Genomic DNA, 16,092 nt, shown 5'->3' with positions numbered 1-16,092 from the left:
AAGTCAAGGTTCAGAGTGGGTTTGCAAACCCTGTCTATGGGGGTGTTTTCTTAACATCCAACACTACCAGCAGTATTCTGGATTTGTTGATTTAGTTTGAAGCTGTTTGATTATGTGTGACAATGTATAATTAGTGATTTCCTACGAGAGATGTTAATGGATGTATATTGCATATAAACTATCAGGACATGATCCAAAGCATTATTTTTCATCGTAGACCACTTGCGTTTTTGTGTTTTTTTGAGGAGATAGTGATAGAAAAGAACAAAGATAATGCAGATCGATTTTCTAAAAATTAAAGGTAAAGGTTCCCCTTGACAATTTTTTGTCCAGTCGTGTCCGACTCTAGGGGGCGGTGCTCATCCCCGTTTCCAAGCCATAGAGCCAGCGTTTTGTCCGAAGACAATCTTTCCGTGGTCACATGGCCAGTGTGACTTAGACACGGAACGCTGTTACCTTCCCACCGAGGTGGTCCCTATTGATCTACTTGCATTTGCATGCTTTCGAACTGCTAGGTTGGCGGGAGCTGGGACAAGCGACAGGAGCTCACTCCGTCGCGTGGATTCGATCTTACGACTGCTTGGTCTTCTGACCCTGCAGCACAGGCTTCTGCGGTTTAGCCCGCAGCGCCACCACGTCCTGCCAAAGGACTTCTCAGGGTTTTGCTAAGCATGGATATTTTCACAATGTTTGTAGACTACTTAGTACATTTTCTTACAGGAAATATCTTTGTTGTTACTGTACGCTAAATCTTCAAAGGCTGCTTCTGATTATTTTGATTTCAGAGCATGGGGGCTTTTACGGTGCATCTTCTTTCTGCAGGGTAGCTGCTACTACAAAATCCTGAGGCTACTTGGGTGGAGCCTACGTTGCTGGTTTTATTTTATTTTATATTTACCTACTGCCCTAGATGCAGGCGCAGAAGTGGCACTGGCATGGGAATCATAGGAAAATGGCAAGCAGCTCTATACTGAGGCAGAACCTTGATTCACCTAGGCGTAAATAAGAAGCAAGTGAAGTGCATCATTTCCAATGACATTTTTATGACACCCTGGCATCTCTCTACAGATGGATGGATGAATGGATGGATGGGGGGGGGGGAAGAGAGGCAAGAAATGTAATTTTCTGCTCTACAACAACACTAAAAGCAGTTGCATTGCAATAGGATGCAGTGCAGCCCCCTCAGCCTCCCCAAACCAACACAAATGAGAGCAGTGCCTTTCTTAGCTGTAGTTTTAGAAGTGATAGTTGTGTTAATCTGTGCCAGCACATGAGATAAGTAGCCAAATGAAGCAAAAAACAAAAAATTAAAGCAGTCAAAACTGTTATGGCATTTTAAAGACTAGCTGCTATATTTTAGTGTGGGCTTTTCATGAACGTAGCCCACTTCCTCAGACATAAGAGACTACATGACAAATATTTATACATGGCCCCCAAAAGTAGGAGACAGTGGTGGATTGTTAGTCACAATTGCTAATTGTGTGAATCACCTAGTAGGACTTAGGACACGTTTGAAATTCTGATGTCTTGATAATTGGATATAGATAAAGGTAAAGGTTCCCCTTGACATTTAGTCCAGTCGTGTCTGACTCTAGGGCGCGGTGCTCATTCCCATTTCCAAGCCATAGAGCCAGCGTTTGTCCATAGACAGTTTCCGTGGTCACGTGGCCAGCGCGACTAGACACGGAACGCTGTTACCTTCCCACCAGGTGGTACCTATTTATCTACTCATATTTTTACATGCTTTTGAACTGCTAGGTTTTCAGGATCTGGGACAAGCGACGGGAGCTCACTGGATTCTATCTTACGATTGCTGGTCTTCTGACCTTGCAGCACAGAGGCTTCTGCGGTTGAATCCACAGCGCCACCACATTCCTAATTGGATATAAGTACAATAGTAATACACAGAAACCAGTTTCAAATCATTTTGGTCTACCCGGGCAGTCTTCATAGGATTTCATAGTTGCCATTTTGGAGAAGAAAAATTACAGCAGAAGAATCCAGAGAGAAACAGTGTAGATAAAACATATAAGAATGCTTAATACCAATCTCTTAATACTAGTCAAGAGTTCCTAAGCCATTACTACAATGGTTATGATGTTATCTGATTTTTCTCCTTTTCACCTAACCTCAGCCACCTTTACAGAGGGAGCTTCAAAGATTCTTAACTTACTACCATATGTTATCTATAGCCTGGGGTTCCTTCAGCCACTAACCCTTTGTTCTTGTTTGCAGAACAAAACTTCAATGGAAAAGAACTGAATATCAAACATTTGGTTTTGATTTTTCATACTTTTTCTCATTTTGACAGCTAAGGCATCCTTTGGAGACTTCTGAAGTTACCCCATACAGTCTGGAATTGCCCAACCCCTATACTCTGCCTGGAGGAGCAACTCTGAAAGCAGAGAGAGCAGCAGCTTGAAATCTTATCTGCCTCTCCTCCTCCCCTCCCTCCCATTGCCACTGAGTCACTGAAGTGATAATTGGCCTGTTTCTGACTCCTGTTGGGTGCTTCCCAACTCTTAAGCTCTTTTGAGATGTAGATTGTTGACCTCTCCTGCTTTGTACAAGCTTTATCAAACCACTGACAGTGATAGCTGTACTATTGACATTATTATACTTCCACCAACTGTTGCTGATGGCACAAACATTCTGGCAGTAGCTAATCCAGTAAGAAATAGAATGTGACTAGTACAGTAATTGTTTCCTTCTTAGAGAAGGGGGGCGGGCGGGAGAGAGAACATTAATTTAATAGAAAAAGCAGTTGGGGGAACTGTAATATTCTGTCAGCCTGGGTGTGTTTTAAGCTAGGAGAGAGAGATTCAAATCTTGCTTACTGGTTTGCTTATGTAGGTTCCTGAGCACTGTAGTAATAACTGTCTTGGTTAGTAGTGACTGTATTTGCATGTACCTAATATAGGTGGTGCAAAGTTGTTGACATAGGAAACATCCAGATGGGCTGTAGAAAAATGCTGGGGAAGGCAGTGGTTGTCCCAGGTACCTGTGGTATTATCGAAAATTGGATGAAAGGTTCCAGAAAGCAAATGTAACTTCTAAACAGAATGATGAATTCCTGTCATAGGATAGCAGTTTTCATATTTATTTACATATTTAAAGTGTTTTAAAACCACCTTGTGTCTCTTGTGTTTTTTGGATCTTCCAACATGTAGGAATTGAGCTTGTGCTAATTAAGTATATTATGTCCTATATATCTGTGGAAGCCAAATTGTTACTGCTGCAGAAGACCCACTGTGCTAGAATGTGCATCACAATTTATTTTGTTGTTGTTGTGATTTAATGTCATTTTGTAAGGTGCTGGTTGTTATTAGCTTTCATATTTCTAGATCATTTATTAAACTTGCTTGTATTGATTTTTCCTCATATTGCTTAAGCTTGTGTTTTGTTGTATTTTCTTTTCCATAGGAAGAGTTTGTTGGTTTCATCCTCCCATAGTGTTAGGAAGACGATTCATTCACATGGAAGACTGACTAGAAAGATATTGTTTGGGGAATTCAGTGTGCGGATGAGAAGAGAAGACCAGATTTGTTAGGCACCTTGGCACAATTCGATGCTTTTGTTAGGTGTCTCTTTTAACTTTCCTGGAGTCATAGCTGATGGCTTATGAAACCGGAAAGATCTGAGGGTGCCATTTAAACTAACTTCAAGGAAAAGCTCATGCTTCTCTTTCACTAGTGTGATGGCACTAAGAACAGGAACATAGCAAAATCTTTGCTGACTTAGGTCACAGGCCTAAAGTCTTTTCTTCACACACACAGGGACCCAAAGCAAAGCCACCTGACTTGAAAACAGGCATCAGAACCAGTACTGTACAAATTTATGTTCATTTAAACCCACCGAGATCAGTGGATTTGAGCATCCTTAACCATGATGGTGAATTGTGGTCTGATTGCCCAGACATTTCAAGAAGTATTTTCCCAGTGCAGTGAGAAGGAAATATGTGTTATTATTGTCATCCAGTAATATATTATCCATTATATCAAATATACAGTATATGACTTGAATACATTATCTGTTGTGTCAGATATACAGTAAATGTCTTCTACATGGTTTGTTCTTTTATATTAAATACCAAGCTAAATTATGTGGATTAGACCCAAAAGGTTTATTCTGTCAACAGAAATATTGACCTTCCACTTCTGAGAGGCTTCAGGCAAGTTTCTGGAGAATCATTATTACAAAGAAAATAGGAATGTGCATTCAGATTTTGAAATACAGTGGTGCCTTGCTTAACGGGTGCCCCGTTTAACAACAAATCCATTGCGATGTTCCCTATGGGGAAAAATCGCTTTGCAATGATCGCGGGAAGTGATCATCGCAAACGCCCCATTTTTGCACAGCTGATTGGCGGGACTTCGGGATGATTGCGGGGAAGCGCTTCCCCTTGATCATCCCGAAGCCCCACCGATCAGCTGGGCGAAAATGCCAGCTGGGGCTTTGGGAGGACCGTGGGGGAGCCCTCCCCCGCGGCCCTCCCAAAGCCCCCGTCAGCATTTTCACCCAGCTGATCGGCCCTTCCCCCCATCATCCCAAAACCCCGCCGATCAGCTGGGCGAAAATGCCGGTGGGGGCTTTGGGAGGACGGGGGAGTGCTCCCCCACGGTCCTCCCAAAGGCCTCATTTTCGCACAGCTGATCAGCGGTTCAAAAATGGCCACCCGCTGTGTTGCCTCGCTTTAGAGGCACTGAAAATGGCCGCCCCTATGGAGGATTTTCGCATAAGGTGATTTTAAGCCCATAGGAACGCATTAAACGCATTTTAATGCATTCCTGTGGGCTTTTTTATTTTGCATAGCGACGAATCCGGATAGCAACGATTTTTCTGGAACGGATTATCGTCGCTATGCGGGGCACCACTGTATTCAGAATTCACTGAATAGTGACATATTTGGATAGTTCTAAATATCTTTGAATCCAAATTCGACATTTTAAAATATCTATAATAATGCCTAATATTCGGGTTTCATTTACTCTTATAAATCAGAAATCAAAAAGCTAAGTTTCTGCTTCTTCGAGGAAGAAGTGGAAGTGAAATGTATTTCTCAGGCATCCAGGATTCGTTTATTGAGAAATGGAATTCTGGCACCAAGGACTGTGGGGGCAGAGAACTCAGTGTCCCATGACTGAGGTTGCCATGGATTTCCCAAGCAAGGGGGCTGAGGTGAGAACAAAACACGCCAATGATGTCTGTCTGCACCAGTGAAATCTAGAAGCAGGCGCAGACATCTGAAGGTATTTTTTCACATTGGTTCTTTTCAGTTGCAAGGTGGAAATAGCTGCTTATAAATCCCCTGAGCATTCGCTCTTAGGATATGCTCTGGTGCAAGCATGCACTGCAGCAGGTTTCTCTGTGCCTGTTTCTGGACCCTCAGTTTACATTTACATTACATTCCATTATGGCTTTCTCCATAACATTTACTCTACATCTCCTTATATATTGTTTATATTGTATATCAGGCAGAAGAATAAGATTTTGTTATATATAGACAGATACATTTAGTTAATAAAGTTTGTACCTCATTTGTGTGTGTATGTGATTTTCATTGGAAGAGTTTATGTTCTGCTGTAGCAGAATCAGATCCTGTTCTTTGGGTAACGTCTGCAGGTAGTATGAAAGATGAGTGTAGTGGAAGAAAATAGGTACTTGGGGAAGGCTGTAGGCTTGCTTTCTATGCCCACTGCAGCAGCTTTTACTGAGAAGAGTGGGAGTGCGAGAAGGAAAAGACAGCCTTATTATGAGCCCCCTCTGACAGAATCTGTCACCCAGCTTCCTTGTTCAGCTCTGACGTTATGAAAGAACAGCAATCAACAGTACCACTGTGTTTGTTTCTGCCAAGGAGGTGACAGAAGCCTCTGGTTCAAGATGGAACAGATATGAGTGAGCCTAGTAGCTCAGGGTGCTTTGCAGGGTATGGAAGACACATGAACGCCTAATATAATTGACTGGGCTAGTAAGGTGGCAGGGCATTTTTACGACAGTGTCCAGTACAGGGAGCTGTTGCAGCAGAGGGAATTAAAATTGGCATTGCCATTGCACCACCAATGTGGCAACTCAACGGAACTCCACTTTCTGCCTGCTGGAACAAGTGCTGGAGCAGGAAAGGGGACTCCATGATGTGGCACCAGAGACTCCAGCTGGTTTGGCTGCTCCTTCGGACAGAGAAAATTAGGACTTTATGGACTCAAGTGGTCTTTGTCCTCAGAGGTTTGAGAGAGTGCAAGACAGATCTTTAGTGGGAAGACAACCATCCTTTGCCAGGTGATCCCAAAGTTCCATTATGGAGGGGACAGTCTTGGTGAAGGGGGGGTTCCATAGTGGGGATATTTTTTCCATCCAGAAGTGGTGTTCCTGATCTTCTCCACCACCGGTTTGCCTCCTGGTGGAAGAGGGAGGAGAAAGGTTGTTGTGGGGTTTTCGGGCTCTTTGGCCGTGTTCTTGAAGGTTGTTCAGAACACGGCCAAAGAGCCCAAAAACCCCACAACAGCCATCAGATCCTGGCCGTGAAAGCCTTCGAGAATACAAGGAGGAGGATGTTCTAGCACAAATAAAACAGTGGCCAATGGATATTAAGCAGCAGCAAGGAAGGCAGTAGCAGCCAGTTATACATCACATGCAGCTAATAAGCTAATGATATTAGTCTGGCTAGCACTGGGAGATCACGCAGAGTAGGAAGAAACTAGAAATGTTCACGGCACCCCAAACAACCAGCAGCTGTATTCTAGAGTCCAAGTCCTTCACCCCCAGAAGAGGGCAAGCTTTCTGGGACACTAGTCTTGACAAGCGTGACAGGGGCCTGTCCTCCAGAGATAGCACTTTGGACAAAGGCAAAGGCAGAGATAGAGGCGTACATACAGGAGCATTGCCACCCAAAAGAGGCCAGTCCCTTGTCTTCCTGGGCTGAGGAGGAGTCTGTTCGGAGAGATCTGGCCAAGGTGGCAATGGGACTGCTGTCTTGCCCACCAGCTAGTGTGCCCAGTGAGAGACAGTGTTCTCCCAGGCAGGGGACATTGTCTGTTCACACTACTCATGCCTGGATCTGTTTTACAGCATGACACTCTCTGCTCACAGGGTTAGAGATCTCAGTCTGTGCCTCTCCAGATATCTGAAAATTCCGGATTTTTAACATTCTTTATTCTGAATCTGAAGGGCTGTAATTCTGAATCTGAATTTTGGTGCTAGTGTACATCCCTTTTTTAAAAAAGGCTAAAGGATCCAGTCTTTTTACGCTTTGGTTATACTTTGGTTCATGTTTAATAGTTAAATAGTACTTGAATTTTCAGAGTCAAATCTGCTTTTGAAATTTCTAGTGCACAGCACTGGGTGCCTCAGTTAATATCCCTGTCTTTGTACAGTAATCAGTTAGAAATGATATGTATTAAGGAAATACAGTGATGCTCGAAAAACAAGCCACACACCTCTTTCCTTAATGTCATCTGCCTGACTCACATGATCATCTCAGTTGAGGTTCCTCTGAGTGGCCACCCTGAGGGAGGCCCATAACCCCTCTACAAGAGGTAGGGCCTTCTTTGTGGTGGCTACAACTTTATGGAACCAGTTTTCCATAAAGAGAAGGTCTGTCTAGCCCCCTCCATGCTGACATTTAGGAAGCAATTAAAGAACTTGCTTTTCAGGGAGGCTTTCCACACCAACACCAACTGACCACCTTTGCCCCCTTGCCCCCCCTCTTTTCCTCCACTCTGGGTTTATATGATTAGTTGGTGCCACCTGCTGTTTTAGGGTTATTGTTGCTGTTTGTAATGTTTCTGTTTTTAGTTTCATTTTCCATTACATGTGTTATAACCCAGTGGCCCCCAACCTTGGGCCTCCAGATGTTCTTGGACTTCAACTCCCAGAAATCCTGGTCAGCAGAAGTGGTTGTGAAGGCTTCGGGGAGTTGTAGTCCAAGAATATCTGGAGGCCCAAGGTTGGGGACCACTGTTCTAACCCACCCAGAGTAGTGGTTAATGGGAGCAGAATACAAATTGAATTAACTAACAACAGACAGACAGACACAGTTCAGTCCCCTTTTGTAGAATTCAGTTGCTGCTTTCTGATTTTCCTGTTCTCTCTTACCAATGGCCATGATATGCTGTTAGATTAATAGCCATGCACCAGTTGTTCTCATTGCCCCATAAGAAGAAAGTTCTACTCTGGGACATCAGTCCATCTATATAAGCCAGAAGCTTTGGGGGTGGTGGGGGTGGATTGGAGCTACCTACTTATTTAAAGTAAGTGTTGTATAAGATGGAGATGTATGCACTCAAGAGGATTCTTTCTTATGGCAACCCAGTCAGGTTTCTGAAGCAAGTGAGATACAGTGGGGTCTTGACTTGAGAACTTAATCCGTATTGGAAGGCGGTTCTCAAGTCAAAAATTTCTCAGGTCAAATCTGCATTTCCCATAGGAATGCATTGAAAACCATTTGATCCGTATCTGCTCTTTTCCATCCATAGAAAATAATGGGAAGCTGCTATTCCGCCTTTGACCACTGGAGGGGGATATTTTGTTTCTTTTTTTCTTAGGTCCAGAAAGGTTCAGGGAAGGCAGGGAAAATACAGTCCAGGCAGTACCAGGCAGTCTGAAGACTCCCAATCCACTCTCTAAACGCTGGGAGGAGTGAGGAAGCAGACAGGCACCCTTTTCACTGGCCAACAGTTAACTGAAAGTTCACATTTTGCACTTTCCCTGCCTCCCACGTGGGTTTTTTTCAGTTCTTAACTCAAATCTAAGTACTTAAGTCAAGTCAATATTTTCCTATGAGAGTGGTTCTTAAGTCAAAATGTTCTTAACTCGAGCTGTTCTTAAGTCAAGACCCCACTGTATTTAACGGACAGCTTTACAAGTGCCACCCCCTAGAGAATTTTTGCAGCTGAGCCAGGACTTGAATCCAGGTCTCTTAAGTCCTACTCTGATGAACTGTGCACTGCACACTAGACAGGCTCTTGAGTTGCAGATACAGATGTTCAAACAATAGGATTCTTGAGTTTTAGAAGCTTCATAGGATTTTATCGTTGTTAGTGTCTGTGTGGGTGTTTGAGAATTGGTCCAGTAAATTAGCAGCTAAAATTCATCCAGTACATATGAAGTGAGGGCATGAGTTGTGAGTTTGGACAGCAGGCGACAGTTGATGATTGAGGAATTGCATGTCTTGTCTGAGCTCATTACTACCCTTGTGGCAAAACAAGAGAATGGAATCTAGATCGTTGTCTGCTTTTTTCTCTCCTTGTGTTTTAATCATGAGACCAGTCCTTTGGGGCTTCTGTTCTAAAATAGTAGCACTATAAGAACACACAGTGAGTTGAAGATATTCTAATCTCTCGAATGCCATGGCATTTTCTTCCCCCCTACCCCAGGAGTTCTGTTTTCATCCATGGAATGTAGTTGCACTCATTCCATGTTCAAGGAATTAAGTCATTTGTATTTCTACTTGTTTATACTGGAGTCCTGTTGGGAAGGAGGATGTGGTGTGGGAAAGTTCTTTTTCCCTGGTGTCTGTCTGTCCATCCCCCCTCCCTCTCATCTCTTTACAGGGATCGCAGTACAGCAAACTTCTAAGTGAAGATGTAGGATGGAGATGGCTAAATTAAAGACATGGGGGGCTCCTTTTAGAAGCAAAGAGTTCCTCGCTGTGCCCAACCCCAAACAGTAATTTCTTCACATAGTTCAGTTTAAGCGTGAGTCAATGTACAGTACTGTATATCAAGGCATAGATTTTGACCTTTGACAGTTATTTTAGGATGCGGCAGACTGAATTTGCAAGATACTGGTGAACAGCTGTCTTAGAATATCAAAAGAACGTAATTACAAAAAAAAAAAGTTCATTAAAATCCTTCTTGTGAGCTGTTTCTCCCTTTTTGCATTTACTTCATTCACTGCTATGCTGCCAAAAGATATTTTTCCTTCTTAAAGTATTTGTCAAAATACATGTACAGTAATACTTTGTGGTATAGCTCCTTCAGGTAACTTGCTTTGCCTTCTTCAGGCCTCTGCTGATTATATGATATCAAATCACATATTCATTCTCAGCTATTTCCCCCCTCCCCTTCCACTCAGTCATAAGATCCTTCAACTTTTTGTGAACACTGACAGGGACACCCTGTCTGCTGATCCTTCTGCTCTGGAAGCATCCTCGATTGCCTTCTGACAGGGATAGCAGAAAGCATTTTGTAAAACATGGACATGGAGTTTTGATAAATCATCCTTTCGTTTTGATAGATAGGAGGACCTCTTTGTTTCTGGAGAGTGAATATCCCACCTTACTGAAATATCCCATTTTGGGATCCTCAGGGTAACCAGTAACGTAACACTGCTTCTCTTCTGGACCGTTGTTCCGGCTTTAGTGTAAACATGCATTTGGATACTTAAGAACTTCTCATTTTCTCCTTTGTAGTGGAACACACTACTAGGTTATCGGTGCATGCAGAGAGCCTGTTCAGAACCCTCCAAAGCTGAGTAAAAGCCTAGTCACCCCAGCCACTCTCCTGGTGGCATATATAACTGGGCCAGCCCTAACCCTGCCATTCTTTTTTGTCTACCTTCAGAGTGCCCACCATTTGGTAACCTCTTGTTGAGTATTCAAATTTCCCTCCTTCATTTGCCTTTCCTGTTTTTCTTCAATTTGTCCCTTAAATTTTGTGGATTTCCTTTATTTTCATTTATCACACTCCATTTGATTTGTGGTTCATTGCACTCATTGATTTGTTAGTTGCTTTTCTTTTCTGCTTTGTGGGTTCTGCCTGCGTGTATGGCCCCTAAGCCTTGTTCAAGAAATGCAGCACATGTGGTGGGGGTAATACAGTGGCCACTGATCAGCACTCAAAGGGTTTATTCTGCTTTGGAGAGGCCCATTTCTCAGAGCCTTGCCTGATTTGTAAAGTTTTTACCAAATAACTCTGCAGACTGAGTCAAAACTTTGTTCATTCCTGTAGGCGACTGAAAAGACTTTGGGCTTACGTTTGCCAACCCTGGCTCTGTTCTTCACCAGAGTGTCAGTGCTCTCTACTCACTCTGGTAGACCGATTTCTCACCCAATACCATCTCTTTTGGCTGATCCTGATCAGCTTTTATCATCCATGCTGATGTGAACGCAATAGGCACCCCCCCCCATTTCTACCTTGGTTAGGGAACAGGTGACAATGCGAATGGTCAAGCCAAGTTTTCACAATTCAAACTGCTCAAGGTTTTGCAGCAGGACAGGTGTAGATGTCAGCTCCAAAGGTGACACCTTCACAGTCATGTGGACAAAATAAGTCTTCAATACATGTTCCCTCCATTTCCTTGCATCCTAAGAATTGTTGCAAGGTTACACAAGCGACCAGTGCCTGCCATACTGCTAACACCATGGTGGCCAAGGCATCCGTGATTCGCATTGTCACCCCACTCAAGCATCCAGACATTGGATCATTTGCCTCCTGGAAAGGTGGGACCTTATCTACTGGTCACATGGACAACTTTGGCATCCTGATGTTTCAGTTGCTCCACCTAACAACATGGAAAATAGAGTTGCCAGTCCTATTCCTGAGGAGATTAATCTCATCCTTCATGCTGCTAGGAAGCCGACCGCGTGGAAAACTTAAACCGAAGTGATAAGCTTTCACCACCTTTGCTCAGCAGCAAGGTTGTCTCTACATACTTGTTCAGTTAACAGCATTGGTTTCTCCTTACCTTGAGAGACAAAGGTTTATCTTATTCAACAATGAAGGTCTATCTGCCATCTGAACGTTTCGACATTGATGGAAATCGGGGCCTTCTCTTTTCGCTGATACTACACTTAAATGTTTCTTAAGCAGCCTCAATAACTTAGTTCCAATTGTTGGATCTCACTCACCTCCCTGGCCTCTGCCTCTTGTACGTTCTAGACTCATGTGACCCCCTTTTGAACCATTGGTATTTTGCACCTTTAATCTCCTTACCTGGAAGATGGCTCCCATGGTAGCCACTACTTCTGCCGGTAGGGCTTCTCTGAACTCTGCACTTCGTGGTTATGTGCACCTCGCCGGATGTTTCGTGCTGACAGAATTGTGCTCTGTCCAGGTGTCTCATTTTTCACAAAGCTCATGTCTTTTCACCTCCATCAAGATGTGGTCTTACCAGCCTTCTTCTACAACCCTCCCTCACCTTTGGAGCAAACACTTCTTATGCTGGATGTTCATCACACACTCCACTTTTATCTCTCACACACTCAGCCCTTTTAAAAATCTCATCTCTTCCTCTGTTACAGAGGCTGTAAGAAGGGACTATCCTCTTCTTTCAGAGACTTGCCCACTGGGTAGTTGAGTAAATTTACCTTGCCTACCACCTAGCTGGAGTGCCTCCCTCTTAAAGTGTCCACAGTCCCTCCACCAAATCTGTGATCACGTCTTCCAGAACCTTGAGAGGGGTCCCACTACCTATCTGTGAGGTAGCAGGACACTATGGTATCCATCCTAATTTTATTTATTTACTATCCAGCTTTTACCCCGCCCATCTAGATTCAATCAATCTACTCTAGGTGGCTTACATTCCGGAAAAAAAACAAAATTTAAAACACACAATATCAAACAGCATAAAGATAAGCAAAAGTCAAGATGGTGAGACATAGGGAATTAAGAAATGGAAGGGGGAAAGGCCTGCCTGAAGAACCAAGTCTTCAGCTCTTTCTTAAAACTTCCCAGCGAGGGAGCCAGGCGAATCTCAGGGGGCAAGATGTTCCAGAGGCCAGGGGCCGCCGCCAAGAAGGCCTGGTTTCTAGTTCTCTCCTTCCAGGCCTCTCTCGGGGTCAAGCTCCTCAGTTGCCCAGCCTGGCTAGGTCGAGTGATACGAGTAGAGCCAGGTGGGAGCAGGCGGTCTGTCAGGTATTGAGGTCCTAAACCTAAATCTTAACAGGTTTTGCCGTATTTCCTACTGGCTAGTTATTTCCCAGTGTCTACATATGCTGTCTGGTCACACCAATAGCTGGCCTGGATTCTCAAATTTCATTAAGGGTAAAAAAAAATCCCTGTAACTGTCAAGATATGAGAGAAAACATGCCATCACTGTTTTGCTAGACTGCTTTTCAGTGTATTTAGTGAACAACTGGACGCACTGACAGCTTGATTGACCATGTGAGTTGGAATTCTGTTGGTCATTTATTCTGGCATAAATGTAGTGACATAGGTAAATTATAGCAGCAAATTGCTACTGATTAACAAGTTACCACAAGTATCTCCCACCATTTACGAATTCATATGATAAATAAATGACAGAGGGATATACAGTAACTTGCTTACTAGTGGTCACTCGTTGCTAGAGTTTACGTCACTGCCAATTTAAGAAACCAATAGGATTGCATTGTTAATTAACATGTTATAAAGAAAGTCCTTTGATGTCAAAAGTGGGGAGGCTTCAGAGCCAATTGAACCTCAGGGCCATGTATTAAAAAAAAAGGCTAGTTTTTTTCTCAGAAAAAAAGGCGCTTTGGAGAGGCTTTGTGCATTGCTGTTATTATGCAATATTATAAGTACAATTAATAATAACAGTATCTTACATTTTAAAAGTGCTTTTAAGCATACAAAGCACTTCTAAGTTGGCTCAGCAAGACTTACAACAGCCATTAACCTTGAATTAGGTCATTGTGATTTGAGTGAGCCTGAACATTGACGTTTGCCCAGGGTGCTGTTAAGTCATTCTGTGCTCAGTACTTAATGGTTGCACACTGGGCTGTAAAGTTTTTAATTTGTATTCGAAACTGGTTTGTGTGTGAGGCAGGCTGCAAGAGCCCCCAAACGGCAGAGTTCCATGAGTGGTGAATTGTGCCACTCCTTCTCCTGGAGGACCTTCACCCGCTCACCTCACCCACGCCATTCCTTTCCTTCTCCCTCACCGTCTCCCTCTGTCCTTCTTGGCCTCTTGCTTCATCTCTCCTTCCTCCCTCAACACCTGGCCTGCCGTGCCTCCCAGCCTCTCTCTCTGGCTTCTGTACTCTCCCCTCCTGCTTGCCTCACCCAGGGCGGTTCCCAGCCTATCCTCTGTAGGATGAGGAACTGGGGGAGATGGAGGTCAGGGGGAGGTGGCCTCATGAGAGTCGGGAGAGAAGGCAGCAAGGCAAAGCCAGGATTGAAGGCGGAAATAGTGGGGTGCAGTGGACATCCTGATGCATTTTATCTACCTCAGATGTTTTTGTGGTAGTTGAACTTCTTGCACACTCTGTTTGTCCGTGGGCTAGCTGCAACTATCTTTATATGCTCTGAAATGGGTATATGCACGATTTAAAAAAAATTGTGGTGGTGTCATTTCCTTGAACTATCAGTCTGTGCTTTGGGTGCATACAGTCTTCGGTATGCCAAAGTATTGGAAATCTGAAGACCTTTTCCAGCGTTGAAATAGGCATTTGCTGTGCATGGTGTATTTTTCTTCCTTCCAGTAATTTAGCTTGCTTACATACTAGATATGCCTTGGATATGGCAACTTTTTCTTTTCTGAAATACTGATTTGCAACTCCATTTATCTGATGTGTTCCAGTTCTAAGAAACAAGCAAGATCACAAGGGTAGTGGAGTCCCCATTTCCGGGAGAGCTATTTCCACTGGAAATGACATCTCCTGTAGCTGTTAAAGGCACAGCACAGGATTCCTGTGATCAGCGTGGGTGGGAAAAAGGAGGTAAAATAACATGTTTAGGAAGGCAGACAAAATACCATAGTGAGGACATACATGGCCGATGGGTCAGAGGTTGTGCTCACCTGCAGTGTAAGAAAAAGCATCTCTTTCCTGTTCATAAAGCAGCTTTAAAAAGAGTTACAGTGGTGCCTCACATTACGATGTTAATTTGTTCCAGCAAAATCGCTGTAGAACGAAAATATCGTAATGCGAAAATAAAAAGCTCATTGAAACTCATTGAAACCCCTTCAATGCATTCTGGGCTGGAAACTTACCGTCCAGCGAAGATCGTCCATAGGGCGGCCATTTTCGGTGGCTGTCTTGCGAGGAATCCGTCCCAGAAAACAGCGGGGAGCCATTTTATTTACCCGGTGGCCATTTTGAAACCACTGATCAGCTGTTTTAAAATCATCGTTTTGCGAAGAATCGGTTCCTGAAGCAGGGAACCGATCATTGCAAAGCGAAAAAAAAACATTCAGACCATCGCAAAAAGATAGTCGTAATGCCATTTTGTTGTAATGCGGGGCAATTGTAAAGCGAGGCACCACTGTACTTTGAATGGGAAATTAGTAGGGAGAGAAGGAGCCTGCAAAACTGTATGATTTGTAGAATGAGCAAATATTTGCCATAATATGCAAATGAGGCTACCTAGTATTGGGGGACTTGTTGATGAGAGCTCTAGTCTTAACAACTGTAAGTTAACTAGTTCAAAGTGTTTCGAAGTGAACATTTATTTGTGATGGTGTTACTTACAGTCTTGCTTAAGACAAACTTTTCTTTCATTAAAAGTGTGGAAGAATTAAATATTGCTACATTTTGTCAGAAATGATGCTCCATTGTTACTAAAACTCTACTATACATTTTTATTGTCTTGCAGACTTACATTGGTAGTGTGGTGATATCAATAAATCCATACAGATTGCTACCCATTTATTCACCTGAGAAAGTGGAAGAATACAGAAACAGAAACTTCTATGAACTACGACCTCATATGTAAGTATGGAGCTGAGATGTTAGGTTCCTACTCTTCTTTAAGCAATGCAGTTTATAGATGGGAACAGCTGTTTCCTGTAAGTAACAGAATGTACTTGATCTATCATGCCTTTAATTAGTTCTTTTTAAAAAAACAAAGTTTATTTGCAGCCCTCTCTTTTTCCAAAGGAGGAAAGCTGGATTATTTTTTTTTACTGGTAAGATTTAGAATTAAGATGAGATGGCAGCTGTGGTTTTTATTTTTGTTTTGTTTTTTTACCACTGAAATGGGAGGCTTGTGTCTTCTCTGTCTCTCCCTCCTTCTGAATGTCAGGACCAGTCCCACTAAGCTTACTGTGATGTGTTGTCATAGGCCTTTTATCTGGAGTGAGCATTTTCTCCCTAGAGTGCACCTTGCCAATGTTGATTCTGTTCCCCATCCATATGGCACAAGGCTTTTCTCAAAAGAAATACTGACAAAAAGGACC

The 16,092-nt window shown here is 43.2% G+C and overlaps 1 protein-coding gene across 5 annotated transcripts in view; it reads left to right on the top strand.

The window, feature by feature from the left end:
• Positions 1 to 16,092, top strand: part of MYO1B (myosin IB) — a 158,155-nt gene that overhangs the window by 48,380 nt on the left and 93,683 nt on the right. For all 5 annotated transcript variants that reach the window (XR_013545163.1, XM_072979647.2, XM_072979668.2 and 2 more), the window contains exon 3: positions 15,510 to 15,625. Coding sequence is in view for 4 of the 5 variants with exons in the window: in XM_072979647.2 (XP_072835748.2) it covers positions 15,510 to 15,625 (116 nt within the window). In the remaining variant the exon portion in view is untranslated. The remainder of the gene's footprint in view (positions 1 to 15,509; positions 15,626 to 16,092) is intronic.

Source organism: Pogona vitticeps, chromosome 1 (genome assembly GCF_051106095.1).
Source record: "Pogona vitticeps strain Pit_001003342236 chromosome 1, PviZW2.1, whole genome shotgun sequence".
Classification (NCBI taxonomy): Eukaryota; Metazoa; Chordata; class Lepidosauria; order Squamata; family Agamidae; genus Pogona; species Pogona vitticeps.
The sequence above is the reverse complement of the archived record's forward strand: the minus strand, read 5'-3'. Positions and strand labels throughout refer to the sequence as shown.